The sequence below is a fragment of the Mycothermus thermophilus genome, assembly GCF_041956435.1.
Source record: "Mycothermus thermophilus strain CBS 625.91 unplaced genomic scaffold VTJ04scaffold_1, whole genome shotgun sequence".
Taxonomy (NCBI): domain Eukaryota; kingdom Fungi; phylum Ascomycota; class Sordariomycetes; order Sordariales; family Chaetomiaceae; genus Mycothermus; species Mycothermus thermophilus.
In genome coordinates this window covers 5,435,766-5,458,617 of record NW_027191427.1, presented here as the reverse complement: position 1 = coordinate 5,458,617, position 22,852 = coordinate 5,435,766, and the positions used below count along the sequence as shown (strand labels likewise).

At 56.7% G+C, this 22,852-nt stretch overlaps 9 protein-coding genes across 9 annotated transcripts; 3 read left to right on the top strand and 6 right to left on the bottom strand.

The window, feature by feature from the left end:
- Positions 1-571: 571 nt before the first annotated feature.
- On the top strand, positions 572-1,927 carry VTJ04DRAFT_2037 (uncharacterized protein; the record flags this gene model as incomplete). The annotated part of the gene is made up of 1 exon (XM_069359791.1): positions 572-1,927. The coding sequence occupies one exon, from the start codon at positions 572-574 to the stop codon at positions 1,925-1,927; it is 1,356 nt and encodes a 451-aa protein (XP_069224645.1).
- A 166-nt stretch (positions 1,928-2,093) lies between these two features.
- VTJ04DRAFT_2036 (uncharacterized protein) lies at positions 2,094-3,677 on the bottom strand (the record flags this gene model as incomplete). The annotated part of the gene is made up of 1 exon (XM_069359790.1): positions 2,094-3,677. One exon carries the CDS (start codon positions 3,675-3,677, stop codon positions 2,094-2,096), a length of 1,584 nt encoding a protein of 527 aa, XP_069224644.1.
- Positions 3,678-4,915: 1,238 nt separating this feature from the next.
- VTJ04DRAFT_2035 (uncharacterized protein) lies at positions 4,916-5,407 on the top strand (the record flags this gene model as incomplete). Its single annotated transcript, XM_069359789.1, has 1 exon — positions 4,916-5,407. The coding sequence occupies one exon, from the start codon at positions 4,916-4,918 to the stop codon at positions 5,405-5,407; it is 492 nt and encodes a 163-aa protein (XP_069224643.1).
- An 839-nt stretch (positions 5,408-6,246) lies between these two features.
- VTJ04DRAFT_2034 (uncharacterized protein) lies at positions 6,247-6,894 on the bottom strand (the record flags this gene model as incomplete). The annotated part of the gene is made up of 1 exon (XM_069359788.1): positions 6,247-6,894. The coding sequence occupies one exon, from the start codon at positions 6,892-6,894 to the stop codon at positions 6,247-6,249; it is 648 nt and encodes a 215-aa protein (XP_069224642.1).
- A 1,355-nt stretch (positions 6,895-8,249) lies between these two features.
- On the bottom strand, positions 8,250-10,397 carry VTJ04DRAFT_2033 (uncharacterized protein; the record flags this gene model as incomplete). The annotated part of the gene is made up of 5 exons (XM_069359787.1): positions 8,250-8,642; positions 8,708-9,761; positions 9,817-9,877; positions 9,945-10,035; positions 10,362-10,397. The coding sequence occupies 5 exons, from the start codon at positions 10,395-10,397 to the stop codon at positions 8,250-8,252; spliced, it is 1,635 nt and encodes a 544-aa protein (XP_069224641.1).
- A 2,129-nt stretch (positions 10,398-12,526) lies between these two features.
- Positions 12,527-13,434, bottom strand: VTJ04DRAFT_2032 (uncharacterized protein; the record flags this gene model as incomplete). Its single annotated transcript, XM_069359786.1, has 2 exons — positions 12,527-12,877; positions 12,946-13,434. The coding sequence occupies 2 exons, from the start codon at positions 13,432-13,434 to the stop codon at positions 12,527-12,529; spliced, it is 840 nt and encodes a 279-aa protein (XP_069224640.1).
- A 1,497-nt stretch (positions 13,435-14,931) lies between these two features.
- On the top strand, positions 14,932-16,994 carry VTJ04DRAFT_2031 (uncharacterized protein; the record flags this gene model as incomplete). Its single annotated transcript, XM_069359785.1, has 2 exons — positions 14,932-15,382; positions 15,445-16,994. 2 exons carry the CDS (start codon positions 14,932-14,934, stop codon positions 16,992-16,994), a joined length of 2,001 nt encoding a protein of 666 aa, XP_069224639.1.
- A 341-nt stretch (positions 16,995-17,335) lies between these two features.
- On the bottom strand, positions 17,336-18,997 carry VTJ04DRAFT_2030 (uncharacterized protein; the record flags this gene model as incomplete). Its single annotated transcript, XM_069359784.1, has 1 exon — positions 17,336-18,997. The coding sequence occupies one exon, from the start codon at positions 18,995-18,997 to the stop codon at positions 17,336-17,338; it is 1,662 nt and encodes a 553-aa protein (XP_069224638.1).
- A 726-nt stretch (positions 18,998-19,723) lies between these two features.
- Positions 19,724-22,507, bottom strand: VTJ04DRAFT_2029 (uncharacterized protein; the record flags this gene model as incomplete). Its single annotated transcript, XM_069359782.1, has 4 exons — positions 19,724-20,138; positions 20,215-20,377; positions 20,440-22,332; positions 22,426-22,507. The coding sequence occupies 4 exons, from the start codon at positions 22,505-22,507 to the stop codon at positions 19,724-19,726; spliced, it is 2,553 nt and encodes an 850-aa protein (XP_069224637.1).
- Between the last annotated feature and the right edge of the window lie 345 nt (positions 22,508-22,852).

Here is a 22,852-nt window from a genome sequence, read left to right as displayed (position 1 = left end):
AGCTGAGAATCCTGACCAAGATGAGAATAGCTGGCATTATCCTGCGCATCGTTGCCTGTGTCTTTAAACCACCCCCTTTTGCGCTTCCTCGTATCAAGGGTCCGGGTGAGAAGAATAGTGCGAAATGGATATTTCTACAAGACATGATCAACTTTGGTGGTTGCCCAGCTGCGAGCTGACCTCCTTTGTCTCAGTCGCTCATGATCACACTGGAGGTCACGCGTCGGGGTTCAGTGACACATACACCAAGATGATCAAGTTCTCACCTAAATCCTGTGGCTATGGCATTGCCCGAGTGATGTCTGCTGACATATACATAGAGACTGTCTTATATGCATCAAATTCCTGTCGATATCTCTCTTCTCATCGGTTTTCTTTTAAGATCACATAGTAGTACAATCAGTTACCCCTCAGGCATAGTAAACAGTCATCTCTAAATAGCGAATCTAGCTTGACGAAAAACCGCATACTATCATCAACCATGTCTCTTGATGACTGCCATCTTCACCATCAGCGCGCCGAAGAGGCGACCCCTGAATTATCACTTATTCCCATGAGTCCCAGCACATCGATGCAACTCGCTGCGCCAACAACCCACAACACAACCGCAACGTCAAACCAAATCATCCCTCACCACCATCCGCTCTCACCTCCCCTCTTAAGCTTCCTTGACTGGGCCACCTTCACCGACTTCCCTCTCCCGCCGCGCAAAAACCCGCGCCGCTCCCGGCTCGAACGCTTCCTCTCCCCTCTGCGCTCCGTCAACGCCGGCGCCGGTCCCATCAATGTCGAAGGCATCGGAAGCATCATCGAATCGGCGCACGGACTCTTCCACTCGGTCCGGCGTCTCGATTTCATGGAGTCCGAACGAACCCTGTCCTTGATGATACCACTACCCCTCAAGAATGATGATGATGACCATTCCCATCCCCATCCCCCTCTCCAGCCCCGCGACCTCGAGCGCTACGAAAACGAACTCTTTGACCTGTCCAAGCACCTCGGTGGCACCAGCGTGTACCTCACAGCCGCGACGTGGACCGAAGAGGCCCGCGCCGGATCGCTGACGCTGTACCGCGTCATCCTGGACGAGGAGGAAGGTATTGACTCATCGCCATCATCACCAGCTGACAGCAGCAGAAGCAGCATCAGCGACGGCTGCGGTGGTCGCGGAGGCAGGGGTGTCATCGCCGTCCGTCCCGTCGCACTCATGCGCGACGTGCCCAGCTCCGTGCTCGGCCGGATGCGTGCCGACGAGCGAGTTCGTCGCAAGGCGGTTCTGACGCTCATCGACGAGGACGATAGGACGTTTGATTGGCGGGCGAACGCGTTCCGGGGGCGGCCGAGGTATGTTTGGCTGCCTGACGACAACCGACAGGACGCGAGGTCTTGGGCCAGAGCGGACAGTCGGGCGCGCAGTCGTAGTATTAGTCGACAACGACATTCCTCACCTGCGTCCCGCGATCGTCGTCGTCACGGCGGGGGAGAACGAAGACTGGCGGACGGAAACGCGGTGCGCGCAACGATTCCGCAGTTTATTGCTCTCCTCCATGCGACACGGGCGGTGCTGGAGTGCGTCAAGTCGGATGAGGTCAGGGAAATGAGGCTGGAAGACGGGAGTGTCAGGCCGGTGGTCAGGCTGGAGGCCTTGCCACGGTCAAGTCCACATGTCGGTAATGCAATTCATGTGGCGGTTCTGGCGCCGAACGATGCTGAGTGGGCGGAGGAGGAGTTTGTTTGGACGGACCGGACGGGGATGGCGGAGCTGAGGCAGAGGGCATTTTGGGATGTTATCAAGCCAGCTGGTCCGAGAGCGAATCGTAGAGATGGTATTAGGGGAAGGAGTAGTAGTCAGATGGGAAGGGATGGTCAAGGACAACGGCTTGTTCCGCGCCTGAAGAGGAGTGATGCGAGGTACATAGATCACTAGGTCAAGAGTCCATGTGCTTTTCGCCACCACGTTCATTAAAATAGAGTTATTTCCATGCTTGTTTAGTCTCATGCTTCCTTCAAAGTCATCAATGAGGGTATCATGTGCAGTATCCAAACCATATGCCCCGAACGCCAGATCCAACATATTAACTCCACAACCACGCCTACCAATAGTCAACCTCAGTATCAACCCCCGGTCTCCTCACGTAGAGACTGATCGGCTCTTCCGGCTCGTTCTCCCTCGGCAGCTCGGGCATGCCAAAATTGACATAATCTTGCAGCATCTTCCTGACCCTCGGCGAGTCAGGATCCACCAAGATGGAGTGCTCGTCAATCTTCCTGCTCCTGATCACCGGAACCATGAGCCCTCCCTCTCCCGTGTCCGAAGGATCTTCCTCTTTCCATTCAAAGTCTTTGGCCTCGTCATCAGACACTGTGCGGCAAACAAGCGCCGCAGGCCGCGCCAAATCGGCAACGACCTGCTTAACGGGGTTCCAGCTTCGATACGAGAGCACAATCGTGCGGTCATCGATGAGCAGAAAGAGGCGGCCGTTGGAGTCTATCAACTTGACGCCGTTCTCCGACAAGAACTGACATTCGTCATCGTTCCAACGACCATGCAAATCTGTCGACGGCATGTAGATGGGCAAATCTTTGACCGCGCGCCCGCCGAGGGCCTGCACCCACTCGCGAAGACACGTCGCCAGCGCAAACATGTACATGGCCCGTCGGTTGTACTCGGTCTGTTCGGCCAGCCCGCTGTGGTAGAAGAACACCAACTTGTCCACGTGCCTCAACACCTCGCTGCCGATTCCGTGGTTCAGGTCCAATGTCTGTACAAACGCCTGCCACTCCGTCGACGCTCTCACCTGCCGCTTCATGTCCGCGAATCTCTGCCTCAGCGTGTCCGGGGACAACAGATCCTCCGGGTTGAACTCGCCCGTAAATGCCAGCCAGGACGGGTCCGGCCTGTCGGCGACGGTGATGGGGTGGTACCCAACGGAAGGCACCCAGCTATCCGGTGCGTATTGCTCCTCGAACGCAATCTCGAGAACCGGGTCAAACTGCACGAGCTCCTGGATGCTCCGGAACTCGATCTGCGGCCGCCCGGCCTCGACATCCAAGCCCTCGCTGCTTCGTATATGTGCTCCCGGCGCGAGCACGTGCATGTGCGTGGTGAACCCGTCGAGCGAGGGAAACGAAACGAACATGGTGTTGGGCGCCTGACAGTACGAGAAGAGTGTATGGCGTATGCGAAGATGTGGGCGGCGGCGGGTTCTCGTGGTCCCCGGGTCTTTGCGGCGTCGGGCGATGCGCTTGGCGGCGGCGTCGATTTGTTTCTCGATGGACTGGATGGTGGAGCGGGGGTACAGGGCTTTGCCGGAGCGGTAGGCGTCGAGGGTGATCTCGGTGACGGCTTCTCGGCGGCGGGTGCGCTCCTCGGGACCCATCTCGTCGTATGGACGCTTGATGGGATCGACCCAAATGTACGGAAGTTTGCGGTAGATGTGGCGGATGACGGGTTTGGCAAGCAAGCGGCGGATGTCGGTGATGGGGAGGTCCGACAAGGATTCGTCTTCGTCGAGGTCGTCGCCGACGTATCCGTTGAAGTAGCCATCTTGATATCGGTCTTCTCGTCCCATGGGCGGCGTCCACATCCTCCACCACAGGCTGGAGTAGGGCACCCAGCGGTCTTCGATGTCGCTGAGCACCCGTGATACGAGCTCAAGCGGGTTGTGCAGCCGCATGGTTGGCCGTTTGCTAGGTGTCTCGGGCCGGTTCTGTTCCCGCGAGGAGTGTCGCTGCGGGTGCAGCTGGTGATAGGGATCGCATCCCAGCAATGGGGTTGGATTTTCGAGGGGACGAGTTCACGAAGACTTGACGTGGCCGTCTGTTGACTTCGACGGCCGCCTGCAGCTTACCACCTGCATGCACGCTGCGTGCCATCGGATCGGCAATCAGCGGAGGAGCCACGAGGGGCCTCAACGCCCGAGCGGCTGATGTCCATTGTGGCTAGGTCTCTGGGCTTCAGCCAGGGGGTGATGGTGTCGCCGCAGGCGACCTAGCCACAACCCTAACCCTTCCGTCTCGACTGCCCATCGTTCAGGGGTATTCAAGGGGTTGACGGGTCGAAGTAAACAAAGGACTGGATTGAGACCAAGTCTGAATGGCATCCATAGATGGTTTCGGCGAGCCGTTATTAGGAGGCCCCGTTGCTGTGAGGGCTACCTGGCAAGTCCATCGCTTGTGTCTCGAAGTCTCAACTGGCCTGCGTTGCCGCCAACTGGCAGGTTTGAACGAGATGCGATCGGCAGGAATGACGTACCTGATTTACTCCCTAGCTTGACACACAATGGAAGACATGAACCACTTGACAAGAAGCTGTCTACACTTGTAGAAACCGCCAATGGCACATCTGGATTCGATCTGGAACTTCCAGGTTGATCCACACCGACGGTGCCGGGCTCTCAAAGGCTGCCAGTTGCCCTGGGGTCCCTTGCGACAATGGAAATCACTTCCTGCCATTCAAGGACATCTACCAACGGGAACTCAGCACATTCCGACGCATCCGGGGTGTCATGTTCTTTTCTTGCAACGTCAATCTGGGGTTAAGTCATTGAGCTCTCCGTCCAACCAAGTTGTTGATTCTCACCAAACAACGGTCAAGATCGCATTTGTGTTCCGACATCTGCTCACTCGTCGTTCCAACAACCTAGGATTTCCTTGACTCAAGTCAGCCATGGAAGAGGAATATTGCTACTTAGAGGACGACGAGGATCTCTTACTTTAGGAAAAGCTGGTTCCCGCATACACCCCCAAACTTCCCGACTACTGGTTTGCATTGCATGCGACAACCACCCACGACGGACCGCCTGTTGAACAGCCAACACCTGCCCCAGCGCAGACTCCCGCCCTTCCACTATCCACCATCTTCCGCTCCTGTCTCCAGACAACAATGGAACTCAGCCTGACCGCGAGCCAACACATGGATTCCCAAACCACAACAACCGGTACGGCGGCAGCCAAGCCCACGCCCGAGATCACGCCCGCCCCTACAATCGACTCACTCCATCCGCTCTACTCCATCCTCCGCCCACCGGCTGCCCAAACCGCCGACCCCGAACCCGATGGCTGGCTACATATGTTACGTATCACTGATAGCTCTCCCCGTGGCATCCTTGGTCACCTCTCGAGCCGCGTGTCCGTCCCCAATGCCGTCGTCAAGAACGCGATTTTATTCGCAGCATCCAGGGGTTTGGAGACGGGATGTTTCATTGCCTTGGCAACCGGGGTTTTGGCAACGGGTATAGCGGCGCTTTTCATTGTGTCGACGGCCATTTTTGCGGCGGTTTGTCCGCCCAAGAAGACTGCGCGCATGAAACCACGTTCTATTGCGAGGTGGATATATGCATTGGTTGGAGTGGAGGCGACGGTGGTGTTGATGCTTGCTTGGGGGTGCTACACCTGGAATAAGTAACCTTGGATCAGTGATTGGATAGGCGTCAAGCTCCAGAAGGAGAGAGACTCTAATAAGAGTTGAAGCATCAAGACAGCGGCACTAGCGGTGGAGAGGGGTGTGATGCAGAGTTTGTTTGCTCCAAGTTCACTGTTCACCGTTGTAGTTGGAAACACAGATCAATATCAGCGCCTACTTGGTTTTCTACAGGATGCCTTGATTACCGGTTGATTTTTACATGTATTCAAGAACAAACTGTCACTGAAGGATACGGAAGACCTCCGCGCCGGAAACACCCGAGTTCACACGCAGGGTCACACCGACAATCACACGCTGCCAGACCAGGAACATGTCACAGGGGGATGCTCATACAGGGCCATGTCACGGGAAGCAATGCATAGACAGTCTACGCTGAAAAATGTTTTACTATGTACAAATTTACATTAAGACATTACGCTGTTTTAAATATCATACAAGAATGCAAAAACTCTACCCCAGGATCCTTGCTCGCCCGCCCGCCCTAAGGATCTGTGACATAGTCAGAGCCCAGACCTGAACGATGGCATATGCAGAATGAAGTGAAGGAAGCGGTTGAATTCTTCTGAGAAACTATCTGAGTCCCAGAGGGCCCGGAAGCCCTGAATATATACACAGAGAGGGGTGGCGCCAGGTGGGCCATCTGGGCCGCCAGAGATGGAGGCTGAGAACTGAGGCTGGCTGACTAAGCCAGACTCAGGCCCAAACCGGCCATATCCTGTCATAGGATCCTTCTATTCCCCACGGTCTATGATCGCCGCCCCATCAACCCTAATACCACTCGCCCTGCAAGGGATGGTTGCGAGACGGCGCTTCCAGGCGGATTAGGCGCTGGTTTCCGGCCCGGCCACGAGCAACACACCCCAGTCCTCCGAGATCACCTCCCTCCACCCGAGGGCCCGAGGGAGCGCGAGCATGCTGAGAAGCGTGTCCCTCGCCACCCGGCCCTGCTTGCGGGCGTCGATCTCGTCGAGGTCCAGGTCGATCAGGAACCTCAGCTTGGAGACAGTGTCGGGGGCGCCATAGTGACGGAACCTGTCGAGGACCTCGTTCTCGAAGACTGGACCCCGAATAGTCACGTCGTTGACCTCGTAAGCCAGGTCGACGGTCTGGTAGCAGCCCAGCGTCACCCAGAGAACGTCCTTGGCGCGGTTGATGGCGTCCATGAGCGCGGCGGCCTGCGCCCTCTTCAGGTCCCGGAAGATGGGCTTGCTGCCCATGTCCATGACCACCAGGACGAGCTCCTCGAGGCCGTCCCACATCTGCTCGACTGAACCATCGCGGAGCTGCTCGGCCGTGTACAGCTGAGGAGTGTAGCCCAGGTAAGGGGCCATGAGGCGGCGGGCCAGCTTGACGAAGAGGTTGTTGGTGACGTGGAACTCGGGGACGATGAAGACCACACGGTGCTTGTAGCTGCGGGCCATGATATCGGCCATGGGAGTGAAGGTAGCGCGGGACATGACGTGAGTCATGGTTGCTGGCGGTGTGTGTGGTGTGGCGGGTGTGGTTGAGGGTTCTGCATAATGTGTTAGTCATTGTGTGTTAGTGATGTTAGTGAGGAAAGAAAAAGAACATGAAAATAAAAAAAAAGATAAAAAATAAAAAATAAAAAAGGGGGACGGGAACATACCTTGTGTGATGGATAGTTGAGACGTTGAATTGAAGTGACTCAACTGTATGTGTGCTATGTGTGGTATGTGTGCGTGGTGTGTGTGGTGGTGGTGATGATGATGATGGTGATGGTGGTCTTTTGGTCGCCCTGGTCGGAAAGAGATCTTAAAAAATACTTCTTTTTTTAATCTCTGATGGGAGGTTAGAAGGAAACCAGTTGCACAAGGTTGGGGGGAAGCCGGACTATATATATTTTTGAGAACTGCCCTCTGACTCTATCACCAACCTCACCATCGAGTCACCTCTCCTGTGACTCTTAGTCTAACTTCCCTATTAGGACAATATCTGTCTTCATTCTAACTGGTCTTGGATCTGAGAGTTGACCAGACATCAGGAGTAAGAGTCATAGACCCGAAAGGAGCAAGTCGAGTCATAATAGACTCAAGACTTGAGTCGCAACTCAAGGGGCGAGGATCTGTAACATCACTTTCACATCATCGGGGATTGGGAGCTGTTTCCGTTTCAGCATTTCATTGCAAATCAGTGTTTGCTTGTCTGCTCTTTCCCTTCTGTCATAGTGCAGTCTTGCCAGGACTCAAGGAAAAAAGGAGACAAGACACCAAGAAATGGGAAGCGATATGACAAGAAGCGAAGAGAAAGGGAGAAACAAGAGGACAATGGAAAAGAACACGGAGGAGGATGAAAAGACAAAAGTAAAACAAATAGAGAAACTGGATGTTTCTAAGATTTGGTCCCCTTCAACTCTTAATTGTGGATTCTTTTCTAAGTGGCTCACACCTTCACTTCCACTGAAACATCGTCAAGGGAAAGCAACCACAAGGCCGGGCTTCCTGCCTCGAAACATGATCAACACGTCAACACGACCCACCCAGAGCCAGAACCTGTCCTCCACAACCACAAACCCACATCTCCTGTCTCTACGCAGTAACCCTCATCAACACGTCAGTTCGACATCACCCTGAGCAAACCTGAACACAATGTTGAGCCACACTTCCCAACATGGCAAAGGGACTCACAACGCGACTTCCACGCCTCTTTCAGAACCTCAGTTCTTTGATCGCTCTATATTAGTCTATTGACACCAGTTGTAGAACTGTTTCCCGGATGACCAGCATCCGCACCCCAACCCCTGAAAACGCCAAACAAACCCGCCCCAACCTTACCCGCTACGTGTTAAACAATCCGCCCAACTACCTCACGCATCCCACCGCCGCTGCTTCAACCCCGAATCGATCTTCCCATGCGGGCTCTTCGCCTCCCAATCCTTCCACTCGCGACAAACACGCTCCAACTCCGCCTTGCTCTCTCCCGTCAGCTGCCCGCGCAGCTCGTCCGGCCGCTCCAGAAAGTCGACGCTGAACCCGCCCGACACGTGCCACGCGATGTGGCAGTGGAACAACCACGCGCCCGGGTTGTCCGTGCGGAAGGCCAGCAGCAGCCAGCCGCGCGCGGGAAGCATGGTGACGTCGCGCCGGACGGGGTTGTGTCCGCGCAGACGGGGGAGGTCGACGGCCGGGTCAAAGACGAAGCGGGTTTCTGAATCGGGCGAGACGTCGGGGGAGCGGCCTAGGACAAAGAAATCGTGTCCCTATTGAGGAGGAGGGTGTCAGTACCTGGTGGTCATTCCGAATGGTAGTGGGGGATGTGACTTACGTGTAGATGCATCGGATGCGGCAAACTGAGGCGGCCCTCCGGGTCGTTTTCGAAGAGCCAGTACGTCCACTCGTTGACTCCGTCCACCCTCACAATGTTGTTCTTGACCGGAATGCTAGACAGGTCATTGTTCATGACATACTCCAGCACCGGCCTGTCCCAGTCCACGTCCGCAGCGCTCCCGTTGATCTTCCACGTAAACACGTGTGGAGCCGCGGCCTGGTCAACATGGAGCGTCACCGGCAGCGTATTGCCAGGCTCTTTGACGAACCCGTCAACCGGCACGTTCTTTTGCACCACCGGTGAAAGATCCAAAGTGTCCAGGCACTGATGATCCTTTGGCGCAGCGCCAGGATCCGTCGGCAGAGCGTCAGGAGCGCCCTCGTAGCGAAAGATGGCTGCCGGCGCCGGATTGTGCGAGAAGCCGCACTTCTGCTGCCCTCCAAAGGTGATGTTGAACCAGTAATTCCCCACCGCCTGGCTCGCGTCGATGGTAACATCATACCGCTGCCCGACGGCCATAAACAGGCTGTCGACGGTCATGGCGTTGACGGGGACCATGTCCGCCGCGATGACCGTCATGGTGTGCTTCGCCAGCGAGACCTGGAAGTGGTTCTCCACCGACATGTTGATGAGCCGCAGGCGATGGCGTTTGCCCGGGGTGAGCTTCACGATGGCGTACTCCCCTTCGCCAGTGGTGGGGTGCTTTGCGGTGCCGTTGATGAGGACGTTGTCGCTGAACGGAGCGTTGCCCTTGGCCAGGGTCTCGATGACGAGCTGGTCGGCGGACTTGTAGTACCAGTCCTGCAGCGGGAGGACGCCGAGGTCGATGTCGTAGGGCAGGGAGGCGGGTCCGTTGATCTGGATGGCGCCGCTCACGCCGTTGCCATACTGGGCGGAGAAGTGGGAGTGGTACCATGACGTTCCATATTGGCGCGCTCGGAAGCTGTAGACTCGGGAGCCACCGGGCGGGATGGGACACTCGGTCACGCCGTTGGCGCCGTCGTGGTAGTTGGTTCCTTTTTGGTGCAAGCCGTGCCAGTGGATGGAGGTTCTACTTGGTCAGTTGAGTGTGTCTAGGTTGCTGGGCTTTGTGTCCGAACGCTTACCCGTTGGTTCTCAGGTGGTTGTTGACGGTCACCTCGATGGTGTCGCCCCAGTTTGCGAAGACTGTCGGGCCTAGCGGTTCGTTAGTTTTACGCTGTGTGGCAGACGCAGGCGTTCGAGAGGACCCTACCCAGGAGTTTGTCGTTGATAAGCATGAGCTTCTCCTTGATGACCCCATCGGGACCGGGGCGGTTGTCGACTTCGGTGATATCAAAGGTGTACTAGCGGGAGAGTCAGCACACTTCACGTCCATTTCTTGGTCAAACGTAACTTGGGATACTAACCCGCCGCACCACTCCGGTGTTTGGAGTCTTGGTCTCATAATCCGTGTTGATATCGAAGCCAGAGCACCAACAGGCGCGGTTGCTTGGAGAATGACAGCTACCTTGCCGAGACGTAAGGGAGTGGTCATCTCTTTCAAGCAGTATGTCGGGGTTTGATCTGGGATGTGTAGACGGAGCCGCGAGGGCCCCTGAGTTGAGGAGCCCTGCGAGAAGCAGAAGGCTATTAATGAAGAAGCGCTTCATGGTATTAGGCCGTTATTAACACTATTGGCAGGTGTGCGACGGTCGTGCAGAACCATTGTGCAGTCTAGGCTGGATTGAATGCGATCTTCCTGTATTTAAATTCAGTGATGTCAAGCTCATGATCTATGGGCTTTCGATCCTCGCTATGCCATGTTACTACTTATGGTTATTATGTCAGACAGGCACTGCCAGATCAGATCAGGCACCTAGCCTCATTCTCACTCTCACTGCCCCTAGCTCACATCGGTTTTTCTGTCTGTACTACACTGCCAAACCCATGAAGTTTCATTCTCTGCCTCGCCTCACTCTTACTACTCGGAACCGGGGAGCAGGTGAGGATCAAAAAGACGAGATGACCAAAGCCAAGACCAACACGACGAGAAGCCAAGATGCCGAATCCAACAGAGGCGGAATATGGCATGTCCGAGAATGCTTAGAAGGTCAGAGAAGACCCGTGCAAAGTCAGGTATCCAGTATTGGGCTTCCATTACAGTACATACCTCCGGGTTCAGGGTAAGACGCCTGTGTTTAGGTATTGTCTTGTGAAGCCATCGGCCCCCAAGACAGTCTGATCGCTTTGGAATATCAAGAAGCCAGACTCAGGGCCACGGCAGTTTTGTTGCCATGGTATGGCAGTACTGAAAGCCGGACGGTTCTTTGCGAAGAGTCACCAGAGGCCATAGTGGTGATGGTGAAGAGCATCAAAATCACAAGGCAAACTCTTGATGTATTGCTCCGGGAAGTGGGCCGCGCACAACATGGAACCTCCGTCAAGCATAGAAGACATCAAGGGACAAGGAACATTGGCCATAGAAAGTGGCACGAGATGCAAGGTGCATCTCGTCTCTGTGTCTGCTGCAAAGATGATGTATTTCCTCTGTAAGCATCGGTGAGGCTTGTCCAACCATGGACATACGGAGAATTTCCACGTGCAGAGGTAGCCGAACCAAGCTCCAGAGGCTCATGTAGAGTTCTGAACTGCAGGAAGCATTGGCTTGGCCTGGCAAGGCCCCGGGTATAATAATACCGAAGGGAATGCTGACCACAAGGCCGGGTACTTGGTCCTGTTCGGCTTGTACAAGCCGGACACGACATGAGGCGAGGTCTGGAGGGTGGTAGTGGCAGAGGGGACCTGCAGCTCGGCTTGACATATTATTTGCGTGAGAGGCCAAACACCTGCAGCTTAGCTTTAAATAGGGTCAGCTTTTAGCCCCCAATCTCTCTCATGTTGTTTCAGGGTAGGACGGGCTTACGTGATTTCGATCAAAGGGTGCCAGGCTGTGTACCTGAGGGAGGCGCCTACTCATACCGCAACAGTCCATCCATGTGGCCCATGCTGTCTGCTCCCTCGCTCCTCGCAGCAAAACGTCGAACGATCATTGCTCCCAACACGATATGTGGTGGTTACACTACGGGAGGTTTGTGGAGGTAGCATTCTGCGTGGGTTGGGAAAGGTAGCAGAAGAGATGCCTCAAACGAGATGAAGATGAGGTGACCCTGTCCCGATCACCCAGCCAAGCCCCTGGATCCTGCCCTGCCATGGCTGAGCAATCTGCCTTCCCGTCCGTTTCCTTGCCCTTGAACCCGATACACGGCGGTAATGCCACCTTGCGGCTGAGACAAGGCATTGGCCTATTATCGAGCTTTTGAGGCGCGTGCACATTCCTGAGGAGTCTGCTGCATGGTTACAGCCCTGATCGTTCATCGAAATCCCGGCGAAAGGTAACGTTGCGGGGATAATGCCGATTGAGTGATTCGCCCTGCCGCTCAGCCAGCTTGACAAAGGGAGGGAAGGCTATGTGCCCTGTCTATAAGCCAAGGACCGAGCCATTCTTGGCTGCTAATATTAATGCATCATGTCCTGCATGTCAACCTCTGTAAGCTAGGAATGAAGTATCCCCTGGCCTTTTCTCAGCGGCTATCCACGGGGACAGGGTTGATGTGTAACAACACCCTTGTTACCTGTCGAACAAGAGGCCGGCTTTGTCGTGACATGTTTTACGTTCTCCCCGAATGACTCGAGCAGGTGAAATCGGATGCCCCCGCTGAGCCTGATGGTTTCTTCAGCTTGATATGACTCGGGAAGAACCAGCCGTTAATGAGTCATTATTCTTGAGATTGCCTCAGACGTTTTACCAGTCTATGCTCTCGTCTATGCTCTCGTCTATGCTCTATTAACCGCCAACTACAAGTACTGATACACACCATCATTCTCCCCCACCGCCTTAGCAACGACCCTCACCAGCTCGCAGTCTCCGCGCTCCAGGTTCATGCTCGTGGTCGCGTACAGACGCCACGAGCGGCCGGTGCTGTGGACGCCGCCGTTGAGCGTGACGAGGCAGGCCATCCAGTAGTGCGTCTTCGCGTCCTCGCGGTTCCAGATGAACAAGCCGTTCTCGTAGACCTTGACGTTCTGGCCCGCCCACTCCGAGCCCCAGATGGGCTCCGTTGCGTTGGCCGGCACCGGCTCGGTGTAGCGCAGGATGCCCGAGAGCGGGTCGACGTACCAGTACTGCGGGTCGGGGTGTCCGGAGTTCTAGGAATGGTCAGCTTTCCTGAAAGAGAGCTATGCTTAGTCGAACGATAACAGGGGTGTCCGCTCACCATCCTTCCATCCGGCAGGAGAGCCGTCACGTTGCTGTACTTCTCACAATCCGTGCCCCCCACCGCAGTGCAGGCCTGGCATTGCCTAGCGTTGGCACCCACAGCCAGATACCCTCCGCAAGCGCGGACCGTCATGTTGCGGAAGATGGAGCGCGGGCCCCAGACGGTGAGGGTGAAGGGGCTGGTAGCCTCGGGGAGCGGCCGCAGAACTCCCAGGTCGTCCCGGTCGTTATTCTTCCCCTTGCCCTTGCCCGAGGGCATCAGGCACTCGAACTGCTCGGGCGAGTAGCAACCGCCGGCGCATGGCTTGGTGGGAAGGCTGAACTGGAACGGGCAAAGCGTGCGGTCGTTGTAGCAGGTGTATTCGGAGGGGAAGTACGGAGTGGTACCGCACGTCGCCAGCTCCTCGGCGGCTGCGGGGGCAGGGGAGAGCACGAACAGCGAGCTGCTTGCAGCGGCGAGAAGGCTGACGAAGGACTTGAGGGCCATTTTGTCGTTGCCGGGAGATGGATGGCCGTGAGGGCTATGCTAGACTGGCAGAACGGAGGTGGCGGACCAGGTGTTCGTCGTCGACGCGTCACGACGACGGGGTTGAGGCGATTTATTGTTGATCAAGTTGATCAAGACAGCTCCGGTCCCTGCAGCGTCATGGTGTCCGATCGGCAGCGCATTCCATATTAACAATTTCGGCTGCGGGAGTGTGCCAGCGGACCGTACGGGTCCGACAGGGCGGATTGTAACTTGAAGTTGAAGATGCTGCCGGCGGATAAATCAAGGTGGACGTCGAGAATAGCCGCCAAGAAACATATATTGCGGCAATGATACTCCCCATCGTCCTCCCGCGCCTTCTACGGGAGTTCCATCCGGTGAGCAGTTTGCTGAAAGGGGTATGTCCTAACAACGAATGCGAAGTCAGAGTGGTTGTAACTTTTACGGAAGACAGTTGTTGTGGGACAGGTTGACAGATACAAAGTGTGCAACGGACCGGCCATGAGTTGCATCCACCGCAAGGGCCCTAACGGTCAGGTCAGGGCTTTGTGTATGGGCGTATTACCTTAATTACTACGACCTCTCATGTCTATTTTGAGCCATTGCTGGAGCTCCCCTTTTCCACTTCTAGTCCATAAAAGAAAGCGTGAAAGCCAGTTCTTGCAGACCCGAGGATTGGACCAAGCCGCAGCGCCACATCGCCGCGGTGAAAAGGACAAAAACACAGAATTACTGCAGAGGGAGAGAATTATTTTCTGCACTAGCCATGGCTTCTGTCATTGCTCATCTTGCCTAACATCGGCGGCCTCGAGAAATGGATGGCCGAGGGAATAGCCAACGTCGACCCTCGACTTGCTCTTGCAAGTGGAGCTTCAAACCCCTTATTCATCCAGCCACAAGCAGGTTCTAGATATGGCACGCATACCTAATGAATAGCTACCAACCTTACCTCTCCCACGTCAGAAGGTCATTGACTACATCTACTGGGTCTGGACTGCTCTTCAGGGGCGGTCATGGATGCCAAGGAGGGCCGCGTCGCGCCGAGCCGCTCAGCCCCAAGGAACCCCTCAACGCCACTGATGTCATAACGCAACAAGCCACACCATGACGTTGGCAAACGAGGGGCATGGCGTGTGGCGGCCCGTTTCCCTGGATTTCCATGACGACTGAGCTGGGAGGCCCAAGGAAAACAAGACAACTTGGCGTACGGAGTACGCATACAGGTAAACCGTGCAAAGCCACTGTCACACGGCTGAGGATTCAGAGGCAAAGAGGGGTTGTTTGCTTGGCTGCTCATCGGGGAGATGAGGCCTCACTTGGTTCCACAATAAATAGAAGTCCAGCTCCAAGCTTAAGAGATCCTGCAGCTGTTCATCCATCCATCACCCCGCACCTCGAACCACTGCTACCACTGAGGCTCGACCCCTTTTCTACTCCTTCTCTGCCAGCATCGAAATCCCGCAGACTTCCATCCCCTCGCAAGACATCCAAAACAACATGAGCACCAGTGACAAACCGTCCGGCCAGCAGGGCCAGGAGCAAAACTTCCCTCCCCCTCCTCCTGGTCCCCCGCCGGCCAAGAGCTCCGAGCCCGCACCCAGGAGACACTCCAACGAGATCCCGCTGCCCGACTACGAGATCCCTCCGTACAATCCCGCCAACCCGCAGTTCGCTGCCCCTCCAGGAGGCGACGACGACATCTACAACGCCAGCCCCGTCGACGACAAGCCCCCGAAATCCCCAAAATGGGGCTTCTATAGCTCCCATCACCGCAAGGATAGCGATGGCAAGAAAAAGAACCGGCTCTCGGCCTTTGGCGAGGCCTTTACCTCCAAGGTTGCCGGGCCCGTGAACGCCCTGGCTCACAAGTTCGGCTCGGAGGGCTTCCTCCCTGAGTCTCTGGACAAGGAGTGCGAGAAGGCCGCGCGCATCCTGAGCGCCTTTTGCAGTACGTTCCATTCAAGACTCCGTCCGCATCACTTTCCAAACCATGGCTAACCCTCATGACAGAAGATGGAATCTACACTGACGCCATCCCCGGCACCGCCACCACCGCCGCTGCACCCTCGGGCGACGGCAAGACAAAGACTTCCTCGGGCACCAAAAAGCCTCGCACCCTCCTGACCATCCCGCCCAAGGTCATCGCCAAGGCCCAGGGCCTGGCCATCTTCACGGCGGTGCGCGTGGCTTTCCAGGCATCCGGGTCCAGCGGGAGCGGCATCCTGATCGCCCGGCTGCCCGACGGTTCCTGGTCCCCGCCGTCGGCCATCCAGGTCACCTCTATCGGCGCGGGCTTCGTCGCGGGCGTCGACATTTACGATTGCGTTGTCGTCATCAACACGCGCGAGGCACTCGAGCTCTTCACCAGGACGCGTCTCAGCCTCGGCTCCGACCTGGCCGTGACCGCCGGCCCGTTCGGCGTCGGCGGCGCTCTCGACTTTGGCGTGCCCCCTCCTCCTGACAAGGAGAAGGACAAGACCAGGACCGAGCCCGCTCCGGCGGCGGCGGCGACGGAGACAACCCCAGCCCCGGCCCCGGTCCCGGCCTCTGCCCCAGCTCCAGCAGCAGCCGGAACAACCACCTCCCCCCTCTCCGCCGACAACACGCACTTCGCCACGCCCATCGTGCCCGAAGAAGTCCTCAACACCTCCGACGACGAATCCGCCGCCGCTAAAAAGGGCAAGGGCAAAGCCAAACCCAAACCCGCCATTCCCGCCGCCTTCCGCGACGCCCTCAAGAAGCCCGTCTACAGCTACGTCAAATCCCGCGGCCTCTTCGCGGGCATCCACATCGACGGCACCGTCATCGTTCCGCGTGAGAACACCAACGCGCGCTTCTACGGCCAGCCCGTTGCCGTCAAGAGCATCTTGGCCGGGGCGGTTCCCATCGCCACCTGCCCCGGCACCGCCGCCCCTGGAGCAGCAGCAGCAGCAACAACTCAAGAGTCAAGCAGCAAGAAGTCCGGTCTCACCTGGCCCGAGGGCGCAAAACCGCTCTACCAAATCCTCGGCTCCGTGGAGGCCGTCTACGCTCGCAAACAGGCCGAACAGGCCGCTGCTCAGGAATCCTCCACCACTACCACCAACACCACCACCATCCCAACCCAGCCGCAAGGAATCTGGATCCCCCCGCCCCCTCCTCCCTCCGTCGCAAGCACCACCACCACCCCACCCCCTCCCGCCGACCCAGCTGCTGCCAACCTCACCCGCGGTGTCCAAAACCTCTCCGTCGCCGACGAACCTGGCTCCTCTTCAACTGCTCCTACCACCAACCAGCAGCTTCCGGCCGAGTACTACAGCACCCCCGCCGCTCTCGCCAAGGCTGCCGAGGCAGCCGCCGAAGCCGAGGCCGCGCGTCGTGCCGAGATGGAGGAGCTGGCGGAGCTTGGCGAGATGCCCCCGCCGCCGGGTTACTTTGATCCCAGCCACCCTCCTCCGCCGCCGCCGGGACCGCCGCCGGCCGCTGGAGGTTCGGGAGGCCCGGTGGATGATCTGCCGCCTCCGCCGGCGTATGATGATGCCTCGGCGCCTCCTGGGTTTGGCCCCGATCGGAAGGGTTGAGTTTCTCAATTTGAAAAGAGGATCACGAGAATTGGGATTGCCTGGGATGTCAGTTGTGGAGGAAGCAAGGTGGTTATGCTGTACGTAGTTGGATGGGTGATTTGATGTTTTGCTCTTCGGCTAGCTTAGCAACAGTTTATTAATGACTTCATGATTCAGCTTCTCCAGTTTTGTTCTAGAATAAATAACCTGTTGCCTCCCACCCTTGAGTCATCTCACAACCGTAGGATAATTACACTCTTTGCGAAAGAAACCATCAGAACTTCCACCCTTAGCATGTAAAATCCTCACAATAGTCCCATATGTCCATGTTTTTCACCATCACAACAATGAGTCACACCTCAGAAGCCCCTATCCTTCGCATCCGGCATCCACACCAACTCGATCAGACCATCCTTGGTCGTCATCGGTGTGCCGTCCGGGTTCTTCCATCGCCAGTCGTCATGGTGGAGCAGGTAAACCTGCGAAACAGTTCCATCTTCGTAGAGGTTGGCTTCGCCCAGATCCCACGATATCTTGCGTCCGGTCTTGTGCAGCGAGGGCCGTTGGGGTCCCATGGCGAAGTCAAAGTTCCAGCCCTTGTTGTCCGGGGCGGGGCCAAACGTTGCCTCGATCTGGTCCAGGTTGAAGTCGATCCCGCGAGGGTAGAATGCAACGCTGAAAGTGTTCGAAATAATGTAGTTGTCCGCCGTCAGGAAGCGTTGAAGTGTGCAATCTTCTCCGCAGACGCGTGCAACCTTTGTGTAGTGCCATGGAAGAGCCAGGTGCCAGGGCCCGCCACGGTAATGATGCAGGGAGAGAGGGCGAAGGCCAGCCTCGTAAAAGCCCGAGGGATCGCCGAAGAGGTCGAGCTGCCACAAATCATTGAGGACGGTCAAGCGGACCTCGGAGTGTTCGTAGATGCACTTGCGCAGCAGGATGTCCCCTTGAGGACCCCAGCCTGTGTTGGACTCGTTGATCTTTTGCTCGGAGCGGCACGAGTCGAACTTCTCCGTGACAAGACGAGCCATGGGGACGCTGAGGAATACACCTGCTCCGCCGAATGCCTGAGAGCCATGGCGCTGGACATTGTTGACGTCTTCCGAGAGCGCGCCGATGTAGAGCGACTTCGTGTGATCGTGTTCGGCAAGCTTGTCCGCCAAAGCGTGCATTGATGGGAAGAAGGTATCGTCGTCGCACAAGACGAGCCACTTCTTGGTTTCACGCGCAGGGTGGTTGTACATGGTGGGAACAAGACTGAGATAGCGTACCGCCATGATGTCGACCGGGTCGGACCTGTACACCTCGGCGTCGATGCCGACCTCGGAGAGTTTTGCGCGGGCTTCGTCGAGTTGCTCGTCGGTGACCTCCAGGAGCTTGAGGAGCAGCTTTCCACCATTGGATTGACCTCGGCCATCGGTAAGCCAGTAGGACCATTCGTTAATCGGGCTGGTTCGAGGCTCAATGAAGCGTTGGTATGTGGTGGACACTGCGAACATGAAGTCTGATGCATTCGTTGTGCCGGGAAAAGGTGATTTGGTGACAGGGACGACGAGGGGTTCGGGACAGACGTCAGGCTCGTATTGCGCACCCACATCCACCACGCGAAACCCATCGAGGAGGAGGTTCTGGTCGATTCTGGTGACGGACCTCCTGGGAATGTCCTGACGGACGACCTGGATGTACCGTTTGAGGTATTCAAAGGATGGTTCAAGCTTGTACTTTTCCTGCCACCTCTTGAGATTGTCCATGTTGTAGTCGCAGGTCATGTTCCGGGATGGCTTGGGCCGTGAGGGCGTGAGCTGCTCATCAATCCAGGAGGGGATGACGCTCGAAGCCAAAGGGATCTGTTCAGTGATGGCTTCCTTTGCCGAAGCTGCCGAGTTGATGATGGTGTCACGAACATCACTGTCAAACTGCACGAAGAAACCAGCGATGGTCAAGAGGACGAAGGACAAAATGAGGGCACGGATGAAGGTGTTCCGCATGCTGAGGCAGCGGTATCGAGCCGTCGTGATGCCCATGGTGTTGTCTTGGTGTCCAATGAGAGGAGAGGCAAGAGAAGAAGCGAGATATTCAAGACGAACAGCAAGCCAGGTCAAGAAAACTCGTCGTTCTCGGGCGAGCCGAGGATCAGATAAAGGACGGGGAGACATGGGAAAAGTTACGTAGGTGGGTTGGCTTTTGGTGAGCTTCTCTTGCTTCGGGCAGAGATTGTGACTCGACACTGCCGTTGGAACTTCCCTGGCCCAGGCCGGGCCTCAACAGAAGCGATAACGAACGTGAAGAAGGAACAGACAGAGGGGAACAACCCTAAGGCAAGTTTGTGGAAACTCCAACTTCCAATCCTGGCCACAGCCACGCGTTTCAAGGTGAAATATCGACATGGCTTCGGAGGAAAGGGCCGCTCTCCGCAGTTTCTCCGCGTCAGATGCGCTTGTGTGAGGAGAGATCAGAGACAAACAAGGTGGAAGGAGCCCAGGATTCACAAGTCTTAGGCGTTTTGGTTCACAGTTCCTATAACACACAGCCATACAAGGCGCGGAAGGCCATCTGCAAGGGCCCGACGTCAACGGACAGCCGCGTGGTCAGAAAGCCAGACCCATACCTGTGCGACACACCTCACAGGATGCGTACAACTTGAGCCTTGGGATTCTTGATTCTCAGCCAGACTGCCCGTCTGTCCAGAAGAGAGGTTGATGTGATCGAGTAACAGCATACCAGCCTCGTACTACCAACCTCGCCATGACCTAGATGACCCTGTACCCCCGAAACTCCCCTCCCTCCCCTCCCTCCCACCTCCCCACCGGACTCCTCGCCGTACCCAACACCACCCCGTCTCGCTGCTTCACCACCACTGGAGGCGGGACATATCTCACCTGGCCCCTCTCCTTCTCCCGATCACCACCAACCGAGTACACTGTCTCAAACAAACCCCTCATCTCCAGCACTACCATTCTCAGCCCGTCTTTGCCGTTCCCCTTGTCGACGAGGAACCTCAGCAGACATCCCAACCCAGCAATCCCTTCAGGCCCAGCACCAAACGGACGAGCCGCGTCGCTTCCATCCTCCCGAATGCACACCTCCCTCGTGGACATCCGCGAAGCGATCAACGAGACCCAGTCATGGCAGGATTTGATCCTGGCCGCCTGCTTCGCGGTCAACCTGAACGTCTCTGTCAGAGCTCGTGTCCAAGGAGGTAGAGCCCGAGGCTGGTCTGGAACCTCTATCCTGGAAACACCTCTCCATTTCGCCGCCCTGGTGGTTGTCCTGGCCGGTCTGGAACTGCCAACCGTTCTTGCATCTTTTGTCGTTGCTCGCAATGACCTCGAGACTTGGAGCCGCAGAGAGCACAAAGTACAAGGCATATTCCGAACGGCTCGGGTCTTTCTCATGGTCTGGGGCTGTGGTTTGCGGTTTGATATCGGCTCATCCGACTCTGAGTCCAAGGGGATGTAATCCTCGCTCCCTTTCTCTGTTGTCAACGGCGTCGTCAGTTTGACAAGCGGCGCGGGAGCTTCAAGATCTCGATCAGCCTCGGCGATCCTGTCCTCCACGGAGCGGATGAACTCGCTAGTTGACCGTGTCACGCCCAGGGCCTGACGCAGACGCGTCATGAGGCCCGGGGTGGGCGGTCCGCGGCTGGTGGTTGAAGTCCCAGTACGGAGACTTGTCCATGACGTCGCGCTTGGAGGGGCGGATTTCGATGCCCGCCATCTGTGCAGCCCGTCTTTGCACACCCGGATCAGACCTTGGACCACCCAGGACTGGACGTGAATATCCTCACGCAGTTGCTCAAGCACGTTATCCACCTCGTCTGCTTGTATCGATGTAAGGTGTGCCCTGCTTTCCTCATAGACGATCCGTAACAACACCAGCCCAACCACTTCGGGAGGATACTCGGTGAAGTGAAGCTCCTCCTTCGTGCTGCTGTCATCCGCCATCACGACGAGCCTCTTTGCCAAGACTACCGTTGTTGTTCCCTTTCCCTTTCGGACCTTTCCAGCTTTCTTTGCTGCCACCGGCTTGCCGCTCGTCCCTTGAGATGCCTTCCCTCCTCGTCCTTGGGGATGGCCCAACTTGTCGACTTTCACCTTCTTCCTCCCCTTCCCAACGCCGCCGCCACGATCCTCTCCTCCCATATCCGTATTCCTCTTTCTCTTCCGCCCAGTTCCACCCCATCCAATGACGACTTCTTCTTCACCCTGCTCTCCCTGGTCGCTGTCGCCGTCACTGCTACGCCGCCTGTCCAGTGCGGCTGTCGCAGAATAAACAGCCTTCTCAAACAATCCCCACCGCACCTCCCTCTCCGCCTCTTCCACCTCCCGCTTCAGCGCGCACCCTTTGCGGACGGCCTCGTCGCCACCCAAGAGTTCGAGAGCGTGGAAGAGTTTGTCGCGGAGTTGTGTCCAGCGTGTTAGGGTGGCGAGGAAGCATGGTTGGCAGAAGATTGTGCCCTGCTCTGGGGAGATGGGGTTGGGGATTGGGGAGGGGGCTTTGGATTGCTGTTGCTGCTGGTCAGGGACGGAGGGCTGGGAAAGGACGAAGCTGTACGGGTCGACTTCGGAGGGGTAGAAGGCTGATGGCGGAGGTGTGTCGTGATGTACGCGGCCTCTGGCGTCTGCAGTATTTCGGCGAGGAGGTGATGCCTCGGGATCGGATGTTTGTGATGTCCGGCTGCCAGGTTCGGGGCCGTTGCATAGTCCAGACGGCGGCGGTGGTGCATCCTCGAGACCGTAGATATGCCACGGAATCTGGGATGTAGCAGGTGGCAGCAACGCCGACCACGGCAGTGTCTCCAGCCGATTTGGTGTTGTTCTTTGTGCCCCCTCCGCCGTTGCGGCAGCCGGGGTGTCTGGCACGTCGAAGAACTCAATCGCTTTGGGTCTGCTTCTTCGCGGCCGGGACACGTCATCGCCAATCGGCGGAGAACAGCTGTGCTCAAGCTTGGTGGTGATGAGTTCCAACGCCGTCGTCCCCGCTGTTCTGCTCGAGGAGCCCTGGTCTTTCTCGCCTCGGGATACATTCTTTCTGGCCTTGTTCGTCCCGCGAAGCGCTCCCGCTGCTGCTCTCCAGGAAGCCCCGCGTCGTTGACCCCGTCGTTGTCGTGGCAATGACGATAACGCCACCCCTCGAGACACGGCCGACCCAGAACCACCAGCCGCCGCATCCGCATTTACATCCGCATTCCCATCTGGGATCTCATCATCACCATTCGTCTGCGCCGCCTTCAACGCCGCTTCCAATGCCAACAACGCTCGGGTCTGACTTCTAGTCTGGACCCTGCGAGCGCTTAATACATGCGAAGAAGAAGGGTCAAGGACATCCCCCCGAGGAGTCGATGCCGTGACAAGATCCGCTAATATTGTCTGGTGGTCAGTATTAGCGGGCTGGTGAGAGAACTCTGGTAGTGATCCTTGTGCTGTTTGAGGCTCTACATCATGCTGAGTACCGTTGGACATCTGAGTAATGGCAGACGGGGATGAGACGTTTGGAGGCTGAGGGAACTGGCGCTTCCTGTTGCGACGAAGCATCTTGTAACGGGGTTGTAATTCAAGAAGCGTGACTGACGATCAAAATCTAGGACCTGTCCCTCTGTCGGGGTTGGGAAGTTTATGTCAGGAGAATGAACCAGCAAACAGCAGTGACTAACTTTGCCTATGCTTTGTGCAAATCTCAGATCCACGTCATTCTTTGTTGCTGACAAGCAGAGGCAACGGCAAGTTTCCATTCCATGGTACTGCCAGGACAAGAAGCAAGGTGCACGTCAAGTGAGAACAAAGAAGCTAGCGATCCTTGCCCCTGGGATCCTTTGGGACAATCGGAGCTAGAGCAGCTTTTGGCCAGACAGCTGGTGTCTATTACCATATACAATTAGA